Below are 18,914 nucleotides of genomic sequence, written 5' to 3' on the forward strand. Positions count from 1 at the left end.
GGAGGCCAACACCCCCGTCCTGCCAGACACGAAACCGCATGTGCCTTGTGATCCCCGCTATCGCTCTGTCTAGATCTTGGGTCGCGTGTCAGTCTGCCCGCTATCACATCGTCTACCAATCGCATAATTGTACCGCTTCAACACGTGCTATTTTCCAGCAATCATAGCAAAATGTTACAATTCTCGGGCAAGGTTTCACCCATGTCAAGCTCCAGGTCCACACACACACACAACACTTTTGCTACAATTTCCCCAGGCTTCACCGCAGACTGGTGGTAACAGCAGCAGTACTGCGTTCCAACGTGTAAAGTTCTGGTCTTGGAAGCGACATTCCCTATATGGTGGAATAACGTACAAGACTGTCGAGCCCGATTCAGCTCCAACGCTCAGCCGTGGTTTGTGGCTACTTTCCTTATTCCTTTCGCTAGCCATGTGGATGGAGGGTGCAGTCGGCAGGCAACCCGAGTACAGGGCAGCATGAAACGGCTACCGTCAATGTTCAAGTTTCCGTGCGCGAGCGATTGGCATTGCGCCAACTTGTTGAGCATTTGTTCCTGAACTCGTAGCATTCTATGGATAGATATCTTGCCAAGAATAGCTTGGTTCCCTCTGCGAAATATACCATGTATCCCTTGACGGCTGTGGTCGAATTCGGTCCGATTTCCACTGAAAGTATTACGGTACAGGGCATGAGTTTTGTACGGTGGAGACGCTAAAATGAAGATCAGGACTTTCTTCGGATTATTTGATACAAAAGGTATGACGCTTACGGTATAGCTTCTACGTTCTACAGTATAGCTCTTTCTTTCACCCTGGCCCGTATCACAGTAGATGGGCCGAAGCTCAGTGCGTACCCTGTCCGCTGCCAGGGCAGATACATTGATCGCCGAGCCCATGCGTCAATGGCAGATCCCAGATCATGTCCTGTGATCCCGGACGCTTCCTGCTTCCTAACTCTAGCCATCGACAGACTCCACCACCACGCCCAGCCCGCCGACAAGAGTTGACATTTTACGTCGAAATCCGTACTTGGGTCGAAGCTCAGGACGGTCTGAGCGTGGAAACATGGGCCCCCAACCCTTTATAACCCAGCGAGCCCTCCACCTGGCATGGATACTTTCAATCTGAAGAGACAACGCTCTTTAGTAACTATCTCCAGAGAGAAGCGTTATCTTTCACCATCAATCCTTGTTACCATTATACTCTGCTATCTACTTACATTGTTATCCGGGACCCTGGCGCAAATCGTTTCCAGATTCCACCGACAACTCCGGCGCTACCATGGCTTCCCCGCCCACACGACCCACGAGCTCCGAGCTCACACCTCTGATGCTTCAGGCAGCCAAGGATCTAGTATTCAAATGTGGCCTACAACCGAATGGTCTTGAGCCTGCACAGCTTGACTTGATTTTTCTCGATGACCATAAAAGCAAAAACTTCGTCTTTAGCTATGCCCTCAGGAGACAACTTGGTTCCGTTGACTTCTGGGCACTCATTGCAGAGCTTAATGACGAACGCACTGGCATGTCGTACCTCTCAAGCTATTATAGCATCACAAATAACCATAGCCCAGGCAACAAACGCGCACAGTTAGCATTGTCAGCCACTGGGAGCCCGCCTGCTGTTCCCCATGCAAGTGCATATCCTTCCGACCACACAGCCGACCGTCGCATACTGCAAACACATGGTGACACTATCACCACTCCAAACTCAGACGATTTAGATCAAGCGTCTCCAAACCAAAAACTTTCTCAAAGCGTCGTTGCAGGCAGACAGAGAGAAGCCGATCAACCCTGTTCGGACACACCCGGCGAGCCTGAGCCCAAACGCCAAAAGCAAACCAGCTCTACCACAGCCAACAAAACAAAAACCTATACGCCTCGAGAGTGCCCCGGCTCATATTCACGAGGTGGGAAGCGAATTCCATGCGGAAAACCTTTCAGTTACGAAGCTAGTTGAAAGAAGCACTGGGCTGAGTTTCACGACGAGCATTTCAAGCTAGATACACCAGATGGAAAGAAGGAATACGGCTGCGTGCATGGCTGTCTCCCCAGCTTCGAGCGTTCTGCCTTAATGATGCACCTATGGAAGGAGCATGCGAAGGAACTTGACGCGGGAATTTCGTCTTCAAATATGGTGGGTCATTTTGAAACTGCCAACAGTCATCAGATTTCTTCCACTACAAACACCTTTCCAGGAGCTTCCAGTCAACCCCCATCTTCCTTCCAGTCAAGTTATGGCAACCAGTCCCAGCCCGGACCTCACTACGTCAAGTGCGACACACCCAACGATAACTCGAATGTTAAATGTGACAGTCACCTCAACATCCTTAGGGGGGGTTTTACTCGATAACGATACTTCTCACGGATACTTGCATGATACCTCATTAGTTCAGGCAACTCCCTTGCATGACGCGTCGAATGGTACCACACAGGCCTGGAGCGGAGCAACACCCGCTCCCCCCGGTTTCAATGCTAACTACGGCACCAACATCAATATTTCTGAAGGGGTCTACACGAATTATAATAACGTTCCTGAATTCGGTCTGGATGGTAGCACCTTCGGTGCTGTACATGCACACGCTGAGTGGAACATAGGGCCAAACTCTTAGCTCGTGCTTGAAATCCCAACGTTCTACGCGACATTCACCCTTCTGCTTTTGCTTAAGCGACCGCTCAGCATCATGAGAATTCAAGAAGGCCAATATAGTTGGTTCGATGCGGTTGACCTAGCTGGGAAGCTCCTAGGCAAGGCTATCACCAGCGTTGCCTCGAACGAGCGTTTCACTCCAATCTCCACGACGGCTTGACGACTCATGGGTACCTCTTCTCGGAAAAGGGATTTTCCGATTCTCCGAAACTCTTTGTCCATTATCTCGTGCCAATATCAATCGTTTCACTGGTCTCGAGTCTCCGCTTCACTATACTATAACTTTAGCTCAATATCGGAGGCGCAACTGATGAACGGATACCCGCATACTGCATACCAGCATTAGAATCTCGGAGATCACATCTCAATATAGTACCATAGAATTGACGAATGACCGATATACACCCCAGCCTTTAGGTTGATATTACCGTCTTGGCCGTAGACTTTATCTAGTCATGCTCTTCACCCATGTGAACTCCAGTCAAGCAAGTGTATGAATGACCCAAAAGATTACTATCATTCTTGTAAAAATGGCTTTACAGGTCTCCGCCCCGCCTGAAAAGTTGTTCCAGCCCGCTCGTACAGAAACCGCTCATACCGAAACCCAAATGCAGCCCCTGTCCGAGGGAATTGGGATCAGACTTGGGATCAATCAAATCAATCAATCTGAGTGTTCATTTTTGACTGACCCTTAAGATCCTCTGGAATCAAATTGTATTGATTGATCCATATCTTGGTGATTTTTAATTTATATTTCGGTTGATTTGATTCGTTTCGATTCATAATTTCCTTGTCTAGCGATTGAAACTAGAAATTGCTGATAGAGTGGTAAGAAAGCTGGTGGTGGGAAGGGTTCTCCATGTGCAATTTTTCGTTTGATAGGATATGATGTAGGAGTTTGTGAACCTATTGTATACCTGTATACTGGGGACGGTAACTCTTACTAAATGATTGTTTATACCCACTTAATTATTACACCAACTTCAGGTCCATGTACTTAAACCCCAAGTCTCCTGGCTCCACCCCCAAGGTACCCATTCCAATCCTTTTCCAGAACCCCTGCTTTCCTTCTACCTCGCTCACCAACATAACCCAACATAACCTTTCCCCTTCAGTTCCCACTTTGGGTGTCTGTCTCACAAGTTAATTAGCTTTTCTGTTGTATTTCTCCCCACATCCCTTTTCCAACAATATCACACTTACCTTCGCTTCGTCTCCGAAACTACTCGTATCAAATATGAAATTATACTTCAGCAGCTCAGGCAAAATCATGTCCTCGAATCGCTCAGGTAAATCGAAATTCGGGACTGGGTTTTCTAGATACTCAGGAGACGGCATTACGTTAGGGAGAGGTGAAGGCAGGACATTGCTTCCGTCACTATCATCGAAGAGCAAGAGGCTTCTTTTCTCCATGATCGGTGCCAATTTGCGGTCGAACATATGACAAAGCCGCTCGCAGGAAGGCAGGAGAACGCACTGCACGTGACTGGTTGTGGCCACGCAGTCAGAAATTACAGAATCGTCTAGGCTCACGAGTCCAATAGCAGTCTCGCGGTTAGGATTTCCGGGATCGAAGAGAAAGAGCACAGGGCGGCTTGTTGAGTGCGCAAAGTACAGCAGTGCGGATTCGGGAATCAGAGAGCATGCCCATGGAATGTAGTGCTGGGCGGCGATCCAGTTTCGACTCGTCTCTGTTGCTACGAGCGATGCTACTGGTGCAGTGGTACTCAAGACTCCCGTCTCATCGATTCGAAGACCGCCTTCTATGTGATATACCGCGGTCAGGTTAAAGCCAAACTGCACCATAGTCTGCCAGTAAAACTTCGATTCGCACCTGGCCGCAAAGCTCCAAGACGGCGCCTCTGGACCTTTGAAGTCGTACTCTGGCCCACCCATCACCCACAGTAGCAACTCAGGCATATGTGTCCAGACTCCAAAATGGTAGGAACCTTCCATGGTTGTCTTTATCTGGCCGACAACACCTTCCAGTGCAACATGCCGGTCCGTTTCGTACGTCAGATCGTCGGCGGAATACCGCTGCAGCAGCTCGGGCCACGACCGCTTCTCCTTCATGTCGTAGTATACCTCGCGTTCGTTCCATTCGAATTGTCTGCACTTCCATGATATGCCACCGTGTGTGAAGAAGAGCATGCGCCGGGAAAGATACCATTCCTGACGCGCCCAAGCGCGTGAGCCCAGGCGAGTGTAATACGGGTTGTAGTTCTGCCATGGTGTTGCTGCAAGATGGACTGTTACCGGTACATCGTTTTTCCCCATGGATCTAACAGTGATCTGAGGTGGGTTCGGCGGCGATGTTCTTTTTGTGAATCTCGACCTGTACATGTTTTCTTCTTCGAATGTGGCACTCATTTCAGTGAATGTTTCCGCTTCGGCAGCCTTTAAGCACTTGTGCATGCGTTCAAGGTCTTGTCGTACAGTTACAAAACAGCCTTCCGTACTGTCTCTGGCATCCGCAGCAGCAATGGTAAGGCGAGCGTACTCGTAAACGGCTCCCATTTTCGCAGATTCTTGTTTCCAGTCCTCGATGTCGTCTTGGATTATACAAAGAGAATCGATCCAGAGATATTTGACGCCGATATGTTTTGTGACCTTGACAGCGTCTCTGAAGGTTTTCGGTAAGTCTTCTAGTGGGATACCCGCGAGACGCTCAGCATAATTCACCTTTGTTGTCTTGAGTGGATGGTTCTCCGGGTTACCCCAGCAGTGGCTCAGCGCAACGTAACACCCTGTCTGACCTTCTCTTGTTTCAACCAATTTGACGTGATCCGTATGTATGGCGAGGACACGGTGCGGGAGCGGCGCATCAGTGTCTTCCCACGGGAAACATAAGCTATCGAACTTTGAATACCGGCCATCAATACTCTTTCCTGTAAGCAAGCGCTTGCAGAGTCCATGAGAGCATTCACAAACTCGCAGCCACTCATTCAGATAATTTAGCGTCTCTTCCGACTCGTCGTCGACCAGGGCCCCATATTTCCGATACGCGACATCGGTCGACGCGCACGCTTGTAATTGCGCCTGCCGATTATCCGCAGTCTCGGGCTCTAGTATGTGTTCGGAAATGAAGTTGGGTTTGTGGCGCGGGCATTCTGTTTCTAGAGGGACGTCGGCACAGGGCGTGTCTTTCCAAACCGCGAGCGTGATTCTGCCGCATCGCATCTGGTTGGTTTCCAGGCTCCCCCATTGGAAATCGAATACCACTTCGCTCACCCTCTTGCAGACATCCACTGAAATTACAAATTCCACCTTCTTACCAATATCTAGATTCGTCTCCGTTCTCCACTCCGTATCATGGATGGCATTTTCATTGTTGAATGAACCAAGGGTGGCGACCGGAGACTCGAAATTATCCTGCCACTTGAATTGCACTGAGACGACAAGATTGCACAAATCGCAGTCGGGAGAGGATTCCAGAATCTTCAGTACGCTCTTGTGCGGTATGGGTAGGCGTTTCGTGTTCATGCGGTCATGGAGAAATGAGACGAGGTCTTTGCATTCGGTGCAAAGAGGCATGATATCGGACTATGAAGAAGTGGAATGAAGTGTCTAGGATGAATGTTTGCGGTGGAACATGAAAAGCTGCTTGTTATATGGCTAAATTCGAGCTGGGAACGAATTCCTTGTGAGCAGAGAGAGTCGGAAACTCGGGCTGGAAGCAAAATAGGATCCGACCTGACATGCTTTTCCTACGTAGTTGAGGGTGTAGGACTTGGCGTGTCTGGGGGGGAATTTAGGTTAGTCAATGGCGTGTATTTTCTTGGCTAATCATGATGCCCTCCTGCCACGGCGGCTACTCGTGCTGATTCAATGGTTGGTAAACCTGCGTCTGTGGCTGGCATTTGCTGCCACTAGGGAGCGTGCAGGTCGATGGTACGGTATAGGGGTGCCATTGGTATGACTGCTTGTGGAGGTCTGGCGGGTATAGCACTGACAGTGCTCATAAAGACGGCAACGGCTGCCGCGTATTTGGTGAGTAAGGCCATTGTGTGCTGATATAGTTCTAAGATGCTGAGTGAAGAAAATGATGATGACTTCGAACCAGGTACGTCGAGGCGGTCTTTATACCGTACTCCAGGAATCGGTTTGAGCGTCAATTGCTATGTACTGCTTCACATACCATATCCCCAAACATGTTCTGCAGGGGCCTCCCCATTCTGTATGTCTATGAAGAGTAGAATTTCAGGTCCTATTAACTAGGCAATTACTTTTCCGTGCTGCAAACATCAGCCTTGTCGACTCGTGTGCCACGCAGTATCTTCATCGTGATCATCGATGCATAAAATCTCCGCCAGTGCCCAATCAGGAAGTCTCCACGGATCCCAGACTGACCAGGCCTCCCATCATGACCTTGCAAGCGTAACAAACACAAGGCCTCGAAGTAAATCTACGTACCCAAGTCTGACATGCCAAGGAGCTGATCCAACTACCTATGTAGGGGTGGAGCCAAGGCCCCCTACTCAGGATCGTAACAGATGGGCCGCAGCGGGCCGCCTTGAAACGAGGCTTGGGTGAGATCCCAGCTGTTTACAATGCCAAGCAGTCAGTTGGTCGATCAATCGAGATCGGGTTGATCATTAGCGACTCTGGATTGGCATTATCCGGCCACAATTTGGTGGAGGACGATGTTTGGAAAAACTAATTGCGAGACAGAGGTGATGGCCTTGCTGCCTGACGTCGGCCACTAGTATCCCAGAGGCTTGTACTATGAAGGTAGTTACCTTCGTCAGGTTCAGATACCGGTAACCCGTGCATCCTTGGACCTGGCGTGGTGCGATGCTCGAAGCGCCCACTCTGCCTGAGTCCGACGTGGGAAGGCGAACTTGCGCTGCCGAGGCACTGAGGCTCCTACCTTGTTGGTGCGATTGCCTTTGGTGCATTTTTTGGGTTCAGCGCATTTCAGCGTTACAATGACAGTGAGGACCCCTAATGCTTGGCGTCAGGAGGAGAGACTGCTTTCCGGTGGCAATGCAGCTAGGATTCCAATCCGCAAAATGACCGGCGATCAATCTCAACCCATAGCAGCCTTGAAAAGTTGACCAGTAGAACGCCTCGCGAAAGAGATTGATAAATAGTCATGTTGTACAAGAGGCATGATGCGATAGTTGTGGCGTCCGATCGACATCAGCCTAGTAGAGATTAGCGCTGGGCGCAGCAATGTAAGGCGGGTCGAGGGCCTGATCTCAAACCGGGTATGCAAGATGGTCGAAGACGAAGCTGGAAAGCATATGAACGGCATGATACACGATATTAGACCAAGCGATCACTCCACACTATAACCTATTCACCAGCATAGATATGAGTTTATATACTATGTTGTTTATGACGAGGTACCGTCCTCTTCAGGATTGTCTTCTTGGGACTCGGTAGGCATTTCCCCACGCCTGACCTGAGCAAAGGTTGTGGCAAAAGCACAACATATCCCTCGCCACGCAATTTGGGACTCGAGGGTCCTTTCAATATCCCGAAGAAATCTAACAGCATCGTCAGACCCTTTCAATAGCCCAACTCCCGTCAAATGAATCAAGTAATGTTCGTCAGCGCTCTGGATCCATCGCTCGATACTAGACCGGTCTCTCAGCTGATCTAATCGCACAACGGTTGGTGGTGAATCCTTTTCAGAGGCTCTCCTCTGGCTCATCAACGTAGTCTGACGGGATGCTGACGTTTCGGATATGAAGAATGAGCAGTAGCAGTAGATGTAAGTGGTACAGATCAGTATACTGTACACGTCGTAGCAGGCCAGCTTCCGCGAACTGCGCGTCTTCTTGAAGATGCATGTCGCGTGCCATAAGCATCTGCGAGCTTGCACGGTGTTTTGTTGACAAAAGTCCACAAATTTTCTCCTAGCCCGGTGCATGTTCTCTTTGGTTGTCTTCCATCCTGTCGCTGTGTTAAGAATCTCTAAGGAGACGCGTCTCAAGATAGCCAAAACGTGAAAGATGGTCTCTATCTGGTGATGCGGGCCGATTGATGAGCCTTCTAGAGTAGCGTACGATAGTAAGTCGACCGAGGTGTCGAGAAGGGTATTGTCGCCTCTCATAAACTCAAAATCTGCTAATGGAGGCGACGATGTGCCGTGACCCATACCTGTATTTGGGATTTGCAGATAGGAGGCTACTGAGGATCTGAATAGTCGGGAGGAATACAACTGTCGAGCCACTGTTGCTTCATCGATGAGCAGCTCTAAGAGTGCAGCCCTACAAGTGAACGCATCGGACCTCAGCATCGTTCTAGGCCAGTGCTCTGGAGAAGACGTTCGTTTTTGCTCAGCATAGGAGGCTGCCAACAAGGTTAGTCGCATGGCTCTAGAAAGAAGTTGAGTTGCATCGCTTGCTTACCTGGTAAAGTCTGATAGGCGTGCTTCCAACTCTGTGCATCTTTGCACCGCCAAAGATCTTCCGGTGATGGAAGTTGACGCGTGGCATCACGGAGATTGAAGTTCGTGGGAATTTCGAGGGAAAGAGAGCATATACACTCGATGACTACGGTGAAAAAGCATCAATCAGCTGTTATACCTCCCTGGGGTAGAGCTCAACTCGTATTACCTCTCACGCAAGTCAACAGACGTATCTCTTCCTCTCTGGAAAGCCAAGATTGCCACTCGGCTTCTATGTCGGGATTATCAATGGCAACTCTTCTTTGCGGTCGTGCTTTGCTCAGCAGATCCCAGCAAAGGTTTATCAGCATACTTCGTTTATGCTGCAGAATAACCCTCTCTCTATAAGAGCCAGAAAACATAAGAAGGATGTGAAGAAGCATTATAGATTGAATGACAACAAGATCTGTTTGTAGGACATCCTTAGAGACCTGCCATGGGCTATGATCAGCGGTGTATAAGGGAAGGGGAGGAGGTCAGCGCCCAGGATAGCGTGACTGACCTTTGACTCTACTGCCCGGCAAAGGAGGTCAACAAGCGTCAGGTTATATCTCTGAGCATCAGTCATCTCGGAATAATGGCTCCCGACGGCAGCTACCGCCAGTAGCAAGATCCAGGGTACTTCGTCAACGTTTAGACGATTTGGATGCAGAAAAGGGAATTGAGGATCGAAATGCTCGAAGTAAAGGTCGATAAAAGCGTGAAAGATACGGTCATGGACAAATGGTGCACGAGAACTTCGTCTTTGCGATTCATAGAAGTCATGCAAGCCTCGAATGCCAGAGTTCGGCAGGTATGGAATATGGCCATACAGTTCGGTAGCTGCAACTTCCAAACTGGCACCAGTCAGCTTCGGGAAGGATCTACATGACCGAGGAAGATTCGGGTTTGTATTCCTGGGGTCCCAATGACCTTGCGGAGATTCGTCTGGAAGCTCATGGTGGAGGGATGTTCCAGACTCTAGGGACGCAGTACCATTGAGTGAAGCCGATGGAGTGAGAGCCGAGACTTGGCCGAAAGCTGGTAAGTGGTAATGTGAATCGAAAAGCCTTGACTGATCTATATTTCTTCCTAATCTATCCCAAGGCCATGGCAGTGAGAGATTGATTGCCATTGGATTCCAAGGTACCCATAAATCATCGGTCATTCCAACGAATTCGCTGCTGCTGCTGCCGCCTTCAAAGTACCCTCCAGCCACAAAGTCAGAGCCTCGGCGCCATGCAGCGGGGCCTTCGAGTGACGGGGCGGGCACAGCATCAGGCGAGATAGCAGAAAGGCTGCTGAGGTTTGAGGGCATCATGCGATGGTCACCCCACTGCCCTGACGTTGTTTGTACATCAACGGGTAGTGAGCCATTGTGAGCTATTTGGGTGGTCTCAGGGCGAAGGTGGACGCTGCCCACGTCGTTGGTTGCAGTAGATTGTGGTGGCGTTTGGTTCGAGATATTTTGGCTCGATCTCCCATCATCAATCATATCGGAATCAGCTAGGCCATTGGCTGCTCCTGGCTCCCAGGAAGGGTCAAAGGAGCACGTTACGCCCCGGACCAAGCATCGTGAGCAAGGGGAATTCCCATCACAACGCTGCTTCAGCCTGGAACAGGATTGACAAGCTCGGGAGGCACGACCTCTAGGACTTTGAATTACATCTTGACGATCTCTATGTAGATCGCGATGCCTTCGGAGGGTATCGCTGCAGGAAAAGCATCAACATGGTGAAGTTGACTTGCAGCCCACAATGGGGATACAGATAGACTCACTTTCGAGAGAAGGACTTATGGCATACATCGCAGTTGAACGGCCTGAGACCTGTGTGCCGGAGGACGTGGCGGTTCCGATGCTCTCGACGATGGAATGTCTCGCCGCAATGCTCACAGGACAGCACGCTTAACTCAGTCTGCATTTCGACCCAGTAAGGAGTACCTACTGCACCCGTCGGGGGAGAAGAGCCGCCCCCTGAGGCAACGTGCCGTGGGTCACGAATCCGTGCGGGCAGGAATTGCAGTGTGCGGGACTTTTAGGTGGCAGTCGGGTTGTCGCTGAAAGGCGGAGCCGCAGTATCAGCGAATCCGGTCAATGTGAGTCAAAAGAGTTCTCCGCAGACTGCGTCAATAGACTATTGTGAGGAGTCTTCTGACATGGCTGGACTGACTGCCCACTCGGGTCTGAGGCGCTAGCTCGGGCGGTCATGCCACTTAGCGTTAGTCTCGGCAAAAGCTCGGCCCATCAACCGAAACCCCACAATCCCTCCCCCACACATCTCGTAGCTACCCCGCCGGCTGCGCCTCTGTGGAATGCATCCCTCACGGCTATGGCGTCACGCGACACTCCCCATCCCCTGCCCTTCCGTCTTCCAAACCCTCCTAAGAGCGAGCTTTTACACTTACAGCATGTAGAGTAGTCGGACTCTTGGCGCGGATTCTACAGTACCGAGCTACCTCTGCGCTTCTTTGAGCTTCTCATTCATCAACAATCAAAGCCGGCGCCTACAGCTATTGCGATTCTTCAACGTATCAAACTATTTTGACGCGCTGCTCCCATCAACACTGCTCATCCCATCGGCAAGGCCTTGTGTGCAGCGATCCCGAATAGCCATGAATTCCACGACCCTCGAATGGTTTGGTCTGTCTGTCTCTCACCCTTTGCAGCTTCTTCCTTACCTAAATCCAACTGACACGATGCTGTCGTACTAGGCGCAACGACCTTCCGGTTGAAGACCAGGGGCGTCAACATCTTCCTCGACACCTGGCTCGACAAGCCATCTGTGCTCACCTCGCGGCTTGCCGTTGACGATGTGACGGAAGCCGACTACATATTTATATCTCATGCACATTTTGACCAGTGAGTGTCCTGCTCTTGCAACGCCCTAGATGATGATGTCGACTCGTCAACATCTATTCGTCAAGTCTGGCGCTGATGACTCTTGTGCCCGCGAAGCCTGCCAGGTGCCGACCGCATCGCCATCAAGACCGGTGCCATAGTGATAGCTAATAACGAAGCCATCAACCTTCTCAAGAACGCTGGTGTCCCCGACGCGCAACTGCTGCCAGTTCAAGGCGGCGAGCGTATCCCTCTCTTTACCCGTGCGATCCGTGAGAAAGCCCTTAGTGACCCCTCCGTGGCAGCACCAGGCTTTCCCGGGGCGCCAAAGCGGCCTTTGCCTACTCTTGCTGCCCTTTCGGTCGATATATGGCCTTCCCTGCACTGCCTTATGCCGGAAGACCACCCGGATGTTATTGATACCGGGACCGTTTACACGGGATCCGCAAGCCCTTACAGCTGCTCACTAGACATTACCATGGGCATGAAGTATGGTCTTTTACAGATTGGAGACCTTATGCCACCAGAGAAGCGAACTCCAGGTCATCAATCCTTCATTGACTATGTCAAGGATCGTAAACGACACGTCTTCTCTCACGCCGATGGAGGCCAGCTAATGTTCAACATTATCATCGACAGCAAGGCACTTCTCTGGTCCGCACATCTAGGGGGTTACGAGGGCGTTCTGCGCAATCTGCAGCCACAGCCCGAGGTTGTCATCATGGCTATTGCAGGTCGGGCGAATCTCAACGGCAGGCCTTTCGACGGTTCCGCAGCCGAGTTCGCAGCCATGAAGCTGGGCTGGCTTGGGCAGCCGTCCAAGGTCATCTGGTGCTTGCACGATGAAGCGTACGTATATGGGGGTGGTTGAAATAATGCTTATTCACTCGACGCGATCTAATACTGACTGGCCATTGTGTAGTTGCATCCCGCCGTGGAGGATCGAGACTACGGCCGCTACTGAGGCTGTGGAAAAGAACGGGAGAACAAAGGTCCTGACGATGGATCAAGTGGAAGCAGTAACACTGGACTTTTGATGGGACTGCTATAGGATTGGGGGTGACAGCACTTTCAAAGAGAGACACATGCAAAGTTGATTTACAAATGAGAAAAATGGGGTTCATACATGTGTGTATATACATACAACAGGCATTATAAACATAGACTGGAAATGGATGCGTAATGTTGAATTATTCTGGACTGAATTGTATATGTGACCGGGAATAGCACCACTGTTGGAATTGACATGAAAGCTACTTTGCAACCGGTAAAGCAATATTCGAAGCCGTCCTCCAGGTGCAATTATCGAGCCAGGAACATCTCACACGAACGCCGCACGAACCATCGTTTCCAAAAAGAACCCCCCAGGCCCCTGTGCGAGCGGTGTTTCGGGGAATACTATCCCTACTTACCACTTCGAAAATACAGCCTACAGGCCGACTTGCGCGACAAGCATGCATCAATACCACACAGCAGACATGGGGGATAGTCGTAATGGGGTTTACCACGATTGGTCTAGCCATATAATTGAACGAGCAGCAGATCACGAGAAGAGCATGCATGGTTGACAAAGCCGAGGTTCCGCACTAGGCAGTACCCCGCACTGGAGGCCGCGCCACAATACTCCCCAGTTTTTCCCCGCCGGGTTGCCCGCGCGGTTTCTGATTAAGAACTTCGTTGAGTTCCTCTAATCAATGCTGGAGGGCCCGCTATTTTGATGAATCTAGAGCTCCCACCGGCTTGCTCTGACCAATTTGGAGTGTGACCTCCATGTCCCGCACGGCTCGCTGTTAGGGTACTTGCCGATACCGAAGCGCGAAGTCGCTGCCATGTGTTCGTTTGAACCCTTTTAGGATGCTCGGTCCTTGGGGAAACAGCAGCTGGAATAAAGTACAAAGAAAAGGAAACGAAGTAAAGAGAGAAAAAAGCCTCCTTAGCCTGTTCGTTCGCTTCAGACACAGGTTTCGAAAGCTATTCCGCCACTATTATACACTTCCGCGAACTCTCCCTTGTCGGGTGCTGGTAACCGCGTTCCCTCTTCTGCGCTCTGAGCTTGTCTTCTGCGACCAGAAACCCTACATCCATCAAATTTGCACCCTGCATTCTTTACACTCTCTGTCTGATCCTCAGACGGTGTGCAATTGCATCAGCATCATTGGGAGTAGTAGGGAGGCACAAGAGAGACACCCCACTCCGTCACTATGTCGCAGAACTTGAGCGAGCGAGAGAAATCGATCGCGCAGCTGGCTACCCAAGCCGAAGATCTCGGCAGCTCTGAGAAACCTTCAGATCTTGGGAGTGAGCCCGATGCTCACTTCTTGCCAACGAGGACTGAGCCCGAATGCCCTGACGGTGGTCGGGAAGCTTGGCTCGTTGTCGTGGGCGGCTGGTTTGGTCTGTTCTGTACGTTCGGGCTCATTACGACTGTGGGCGTCTTCTTGGACTACTACAAGGCTCGTCCACTAGCCAGCCACAGCGTCAGTCAGATCAGCTGGATCACGAGCTTGCAAATCTTTATTCAAGTTGGGGGTCAGGCACTGGTAAGTGCTCATGGTCTTCTTTTTCCCTCCTCCCTTACGTTCGCTTCCTGCCGACTACACTCAATCCTCGTTGGTCCTTTACTGACTATCTGGGCATGATTCAGTGGGGAAGAGTGTATGATTCCTACGGCCCACGGTGGCTCCTGCTCGTAGGAACTTTCACTTATGTCTTCGGCGTCATGATGCTGTCTTTATCTACCAAATACTATCAAATTCTTCTATCGCAGGCTGCCGTCAGCTCCCTCGGATCCGGCGCCATTTTCACCGCTTGTATGACAGCTACAACATCATGGTTCAGCAAAAGGCGTGGGACAGTTTTCGGTATTGTCAATTCTGGATCAGCTACGGGTGGCGTGGTCTTGCCTATTCTGATGACACATCTGTTCAAGTCTATAGGCTTCGCCTGGGCCTTACGGGTCGTCGGTTTCATCTTTTTGGCCTTCTGCGGAATATCATGCCTCACTGTGAAGACGCGCGTCCAAAATCAACCGAGGCCGTTCGCACTCGATGACTTTACCCGATGCTTTAAGGAACGGATCACGATCTTCACGATGCTGGGGGGTTTTTTTTTCTTCTGGGGTATGTTCCTGCCTCTGAGCTATATCATCATCCAAGCGCAAGCGAGTGGCGTCTCGCCTGAGCTTGTCCCTTACCTGCTACCAATAATTAATGCAATCAGCCTCATAGGGCGCCTAGTGGTAGGCGCCCTTGCTGACGTTGTCGGTCGCTTCAACTCTATGTTGATCATCACAGGTTTCACAGGCATCTTGACATTAGCGCTGTGGATACCTGGGAGTAGCAACACTGGAGCCATCATCGCCTACGCTATTGCTTTTGGGTTCGGGTCGGGTGGTTACGTTTCCGTCTTCCCTGCATGTGTAGCACAGATCAGCCCGATGGCAGAGATTGGTACTCGCCTAGGGGTTGCTTCACTCTGCAATGCATTTGGAGCACTTACCGGCAGTCCGTTAGGCGGAGCACTGATCTCGAACAAGGCTGGCGGTGGGAATAACTTCCTAGGCCTACAGTTGTTCTGTGGCTGCACCATGCTGTCGTCTATCTTTGCTTATGGGTATGCGCGATATCTACAAGCTGGCTTGAAGTGGACCAAGATTTGAGTTACTGGGTGAACAGACCGGCAGACGGGCAAGCTATTGAAGGCAGGGCGTGTTTCTAGCCGACCGTTCCTATCTTTTAGACTGTACATAGATACAAGCTCACAAGCCCGGCATAGAAAGCACAACACCGTGCAGGTCTCAATTGCCAGTTATTTCTACTCGAAGGCTTACGGGATATGACTCTTGTGGAAAAGAAATGTATACTAGCTACTATTTATATTGCCTAGTAACTACGAGCATAGACTTTAAGTTAATTTTAACAATGCCACAAGCTACACTATCAACGAATATTCCTTTACACTTCAACGCACTATAAATCTGTTATCACGTCCCTCAACCAGAACTTGGCGTTGATTTGGCATAGTTATGTTGCTTTGAATTTGGGGACGCGTTGGTGTCGGCACCTCGCTAGACGCCGCCAGCCGAAGGTGACTTGTGACGCGTCACTGCAAGTGCAGTATCCGTTGCCTTTCGGCCCGGGACTTGAAATTTGCTTGGCTCCTGGGAAAAGGCTCGCAGAATGGGCGCGACCTTACACAATTCAAATACGAAAGGCTCCTGCTACAGTTCTTCTGCAGTGATAAGATTTTCGACTATGCATAGTTATAGTGGGCGTGATATAGGAATACGAGGTAGTTATCAAGGCTCGATATTAGCTAGCCTCGCAAACGGATAGGCATCCAAAACAGGAAAAGTCTACTGGCAATCGCAGAACAACTAGCTCGACTGTGTATGCGGAAAAGTCTGGCGTGCGAGCCAGCACGCAAGCTACAGTGAGACAGATGGCGTTTTTGCTCTACTGACAGCATAGTCTCGTCCCTTGAACGCCGTCTTGTCGACCAAAGTGCAACATCTACTTGTACTTTCCCCGAAAATGTCGTACAGCACGCTTGTTTGAACCCTAACCCGGTTTCACTCGTATAGGATCCCTGAAGCTTGGCTAGCCCTAGATGGGTCTCCGTCTTCCCGCCGGCTTCACACCTTTAGCATATGCATGTCCCCCGCAAGCCCTCCATAGACGAATCAAGCCATTCAATCCCGCAATATCGCTCCTTCGTTCGTCTCCACAGCCTTTACCCCGGAGTCCCTTCCCCAGAGTATTCTCCCCAGTATTTTCTTCCAATCAAATCGTGTGACGCCTATCTTTGTGTCTGAAGTGAATCCCAAGATCAATGTTCCATTAAATATCTGCACTTGATACCCCCCCCCCCAATGGAGGTAAAAGTCAATCATACAAAATTACAGACATACAACTCGCAGCCATTGTGGCCACAACTTCTGACTTCGACACCACTCAGGCCAAGTCTTCGACCAGCCATGTCAAGCATAGTGAGAAGATCCTTGGAGATGACCATACGAACGACCATGGCCATGTTGAGGGCAATGCGCTTATCTTGGATAGAGAAGGCGAAATTCGACGCGTGCCTGTACCTTCGAACGACCCCAACGACCCGCTCAACTTTAGCGCATGGGAGAGATACTCTGTCATCTTCTGCTGCTGCTGGTTCTCGCTCCTGGGCTTATCGCTAGCACAAGGATTAGCCCCCATCCTCAACGTCATGACGGAAATGTATATGCCCCAAGGTTATACAGTTGATGAGATCTTATTCCTTATTACGATACCAACGCTGTGTATCGGCCTTGGCAACTATATCATCCTGCCGCTTGGCCTAGCCTTTGGTCGCCGACCCGTCTTTCTCGTTGCCACAATCATTTTGCTGGGTGCTACCATCGGCTCCGCAGTACAGAACTCATACAATGCCCACCTGGGTACACGCATTGTCCAGGGTTTGGCCACTGGCGCTGCCGAATCGCTTCTCCCACTTATGTTGACCGAGATCACGTTCTTGCACGAGCGTTCGCGTGTCTTCGGGTTGTACTGGATGATACAGAGCATCCTCGGATGCGTCATCAACCTGTCCACGTCGTACCTCAACCACGCTCTAGGATGGCGCTGGTTCTATTGGCTCTTTGTCATTACTATCAGCACTGGTCTTGTTTTTGTCCTGCTCGGTGGCTTCGAAACACAGTTCTATCGCTCCGCTGCCAGCGTTGACGGCCAGCTTGTTATCACCGATGAGTTTGGCGTTATGCATATCATACCCGATTCAGAGGCCCAAGCACATCTAGACCGCATTCAACAGCGCGAGGTTCAGCAGAGCGAAGGTGATGGCGTGGATGTCCCGAGGAAGAAGACGTATCTACAGCGCATAAAGCTATGGTCTACACCGCAGCCGCGGCCGTTTCACGTCATAGTAACAAGCTGGCTACACATGGCGCAGAGTTTGACGTCGCCTGGCATCATTTACGCTATTTTGACGTCGTCAATGGCGCTGGGTTGTCTTGTGGGCATTTCCCTCACATACAACGAGGTGCTGATACAGGAATACAACTGGTCGCCGGAGTCCGTCGGGCTCATCAACGTCGGTGGCATCATTGGCTCTGTGTTCGGCATGCTATACTGCGCTCTACTCGCCGACTGATTCGTGTTATGGGCAGCGTCCCACAATCGTGGTGTACACATGCCGGAGCACCATCTCATTACAATAGGACCTCCCGCTATAATCGGCGTCGGCATGTTGCTCCTATACGGCTTCACCGCCCACGGTGGTAGCACCTGGTGGGGACCCTACATGGGCTGGACCATTTTCCAGTTCGCATTTACCTCCATCGTTATCATCTCCTCTACGTTCGCCTCTGAGGCCGCGCCTAGACATCCGGGCCCGGCGCTGGTCCTGGTAATTGGTACCAAGAACATCGTCTCATTTGGTCTGACCTACGGTACTACCCCGATGATCGCCAAGCATGGCTACGAGTGGGCTTTTGGCGTGCTAGCAGGCATATTTGGAGGGGTTTTCTTGCTGGGCTTCCCAGTCTACCACCTCAACATCAAGTGGCGCGCCCACATTGCTAAGAAGGACAGCGATAGGGAGGGCGCATCTGGTACTGTATGATCCAGATTGATAGGTCAACCTTTGACAGGCATACAGAACACACACACACACACACACACATGTGAGTGTCTATTTTCTGGTCGCTTGGGTATCTAGCTCATAGGAATAAAGACCTATTTCCATCTCACTATGGTTTAGATACTTTCTAGATGCTGCAATTATATGAGGGGCTTGCTCTTAACTCCCCAGATCCCGATAGATAGACAGCAACGACTCTGGAATTACCATGTCTCCAAAATCAGACTCTTTCTAGCCGTATATTATCAGACTTGATCAGACAAGCCCACTGAAATCGAGGCTGCCGTTGTGCTTGAGACAAAAGTCAATAGGGGAATCGTAACAGTTAGTGAATCTGGTGTGTTAGAGGTATAGTGAAAGCGGGGACTTGTAGCCATCTGACCCGAGGCGTGTAGCGGATCACTAGTTGTTGGATGGGGG

General features: G+C 50.5%; 8 protein-coding genes across 8 annotated transcripts; 4 read left to right on the forward strand and 4 right to left on the reverse strand.

Moving 5' to 3' along the window:
• Positions 1-1,281: 1,281 nt before the first annotated feature.
• COCCADRAFT_30820 (uncharacterized protein) lies at positions 1,282-2,611 on the forward strand (the record flags this gene model as incomplete). The annotated part of the gene is made up of 2 exons (XM_007719728.1): positions 1,282-1,909; positions 2,163-2,611. The coding sequence occupies 2 exons, from the start codon at positions 1,282-1,284 to the stop codon at positions 2,609-2,611; spliced, it is 1,077 nt and encodes a 358-aa protein (XP_007717918.1).
• Positions 2,612-3,646: 1,035 nt separating this feature from the next.
• COCCADRAFT_110824 (uncharacterized protein) lies at positions 3,647-4,722 on the reverse strand (the record flags this gene model as incomplete). The annotated part of the gene is made up of 2 exons (XM_007719729.1): positions 3,647-3,758; positions 3,839-4,722. 2 exons carry the CDS (start codon positions 4,720-4,722, stop codon positions 3,647-3,649), a joined length of 996 nt encoding a protein of 331 aa, XP_007717919.1.
• A 369-nt stretch (positions 4,723-5,091) lies between these two features.
• Positions 5,092-5,550, reverse strand: COCCADRAFT_70864 (uncharacterized protein; the record flags this gene model as incomplete). Its single annotated transcript, XM_007719730.1, has 1 exon — positions 5,092-5,550. A coding segment is annotated over one exon (459 nt), but the record flags the coding sequence as incomplete, so codon positions are not given.
• Positions 5,551-7,244: 1,694 nt separating this feature from the next.
• On the reverse strand, positions 7,245-7,547 carry COCCADRAFT_110828 (uncharacterized protein; the record flags this gene model as incomplete). The annotated part of the gene is made up of 1 exon (XM_007719731.1): positions 7,245-7,547. One exon carries the CDS (start codon positions 7,545-7,547, stop codon positions 7,245-7,247), a length of 303 nt encoding a protein of 100 aa, XP_007717921.1.
• A 470-nt stretch (positions 7,548-8,017) lies between these two features.
• Positions 8,018-10,926, reverse strand: COCCADRAFT_68817 (uncharacterized protein; the record flags this gene model as incomplete). Its single annotated transcript, XM_007719732.1, has 5 exons — positions 8,018-8,787; positions 9,216-9,452; positions 9,545-9,958; positions 10,022-10,503; positions 10,805-10,926. Coding segments are annotated over 5 exons (2,025 nt in total), but the record flags the coding sequence as incomplete, so codon positions are not given.
• A 712-nt stretch (positions 10,927-11,638) lies between these two features.
• COCCADRAFT_110820 (uncharacterized protein) lies at positions 11,639-12,901 on the forward strand (the record flags this gene model as incomplete). The annotated part of the gene is made up of 4 exons (XM_007719733.1): positions 11,639-11,666; positions 11,738-11,885; positions 11,982-12,713; positions 12,787-12,901. The coding sequence occupies 4 exons, from the start codon at positions 11,639-11,641 to the stop codon at positions 12,899-12,901; spliced, it is 1,023 nt and encodes a 340-aa protein (XP_007717923.1).
• A 1,164-nt stretch (positions 12,902-14,065) lies between these two features.
• Positions 14,066-15,522, forward strand: COCCADRAFT_110819 (uncharacterized protein; the record flags this gene model as incomplete). The annotated part of the gene is made up of 2 exons (XM_007719734.1): positions 14,066-14,404; positions 14,509-15,522. The coding sequence occupies 2 exons, from the start codon at positions 14,066-14,068 to the stop codon at positions 15,520-15,522; spliced, it is 1,353 nt and encodes a 450-aa protein (XP_007717924.1).
• Positions 15,523-16,472: 950 nt separating this feature from the next.
• On the forward strand, positions 16,473-18,476 carry COCCADRAFT_41585 (uncharacterized protein; the record flags this gene model as incomplete). Its single annotated transcript, XM_007719735.1, has 3 exons — positions 16,473-16,578; positions 16,783-17,949; positions 18,022-18,476. 3 exons carry the CDS (start codon positions 16,473-16,475, stop codon positions 18,474-18,476), a joined length of 1,728 nt encoding a protein of 575 aa, XP_007717925.1.
• Positions 18,477-18,914: the final 438 nt, after the last annotated feature.

The sequence above is a fragment of the Bipolaris zeicola genome (genome assembly GCF_000523435.1).
Source record: "Bipolaris zeicola 26-R-13 unplaced genomic scaffold scaffold_342, whole genome shotgun sequence".
Taxonomy (NCBI): Eukaryota; Fungi; Ascomycota; class Dothideomycetes; order Pleosporales; family Pleosporaceae; genus Bipolaris; species Bipolaris zeicola.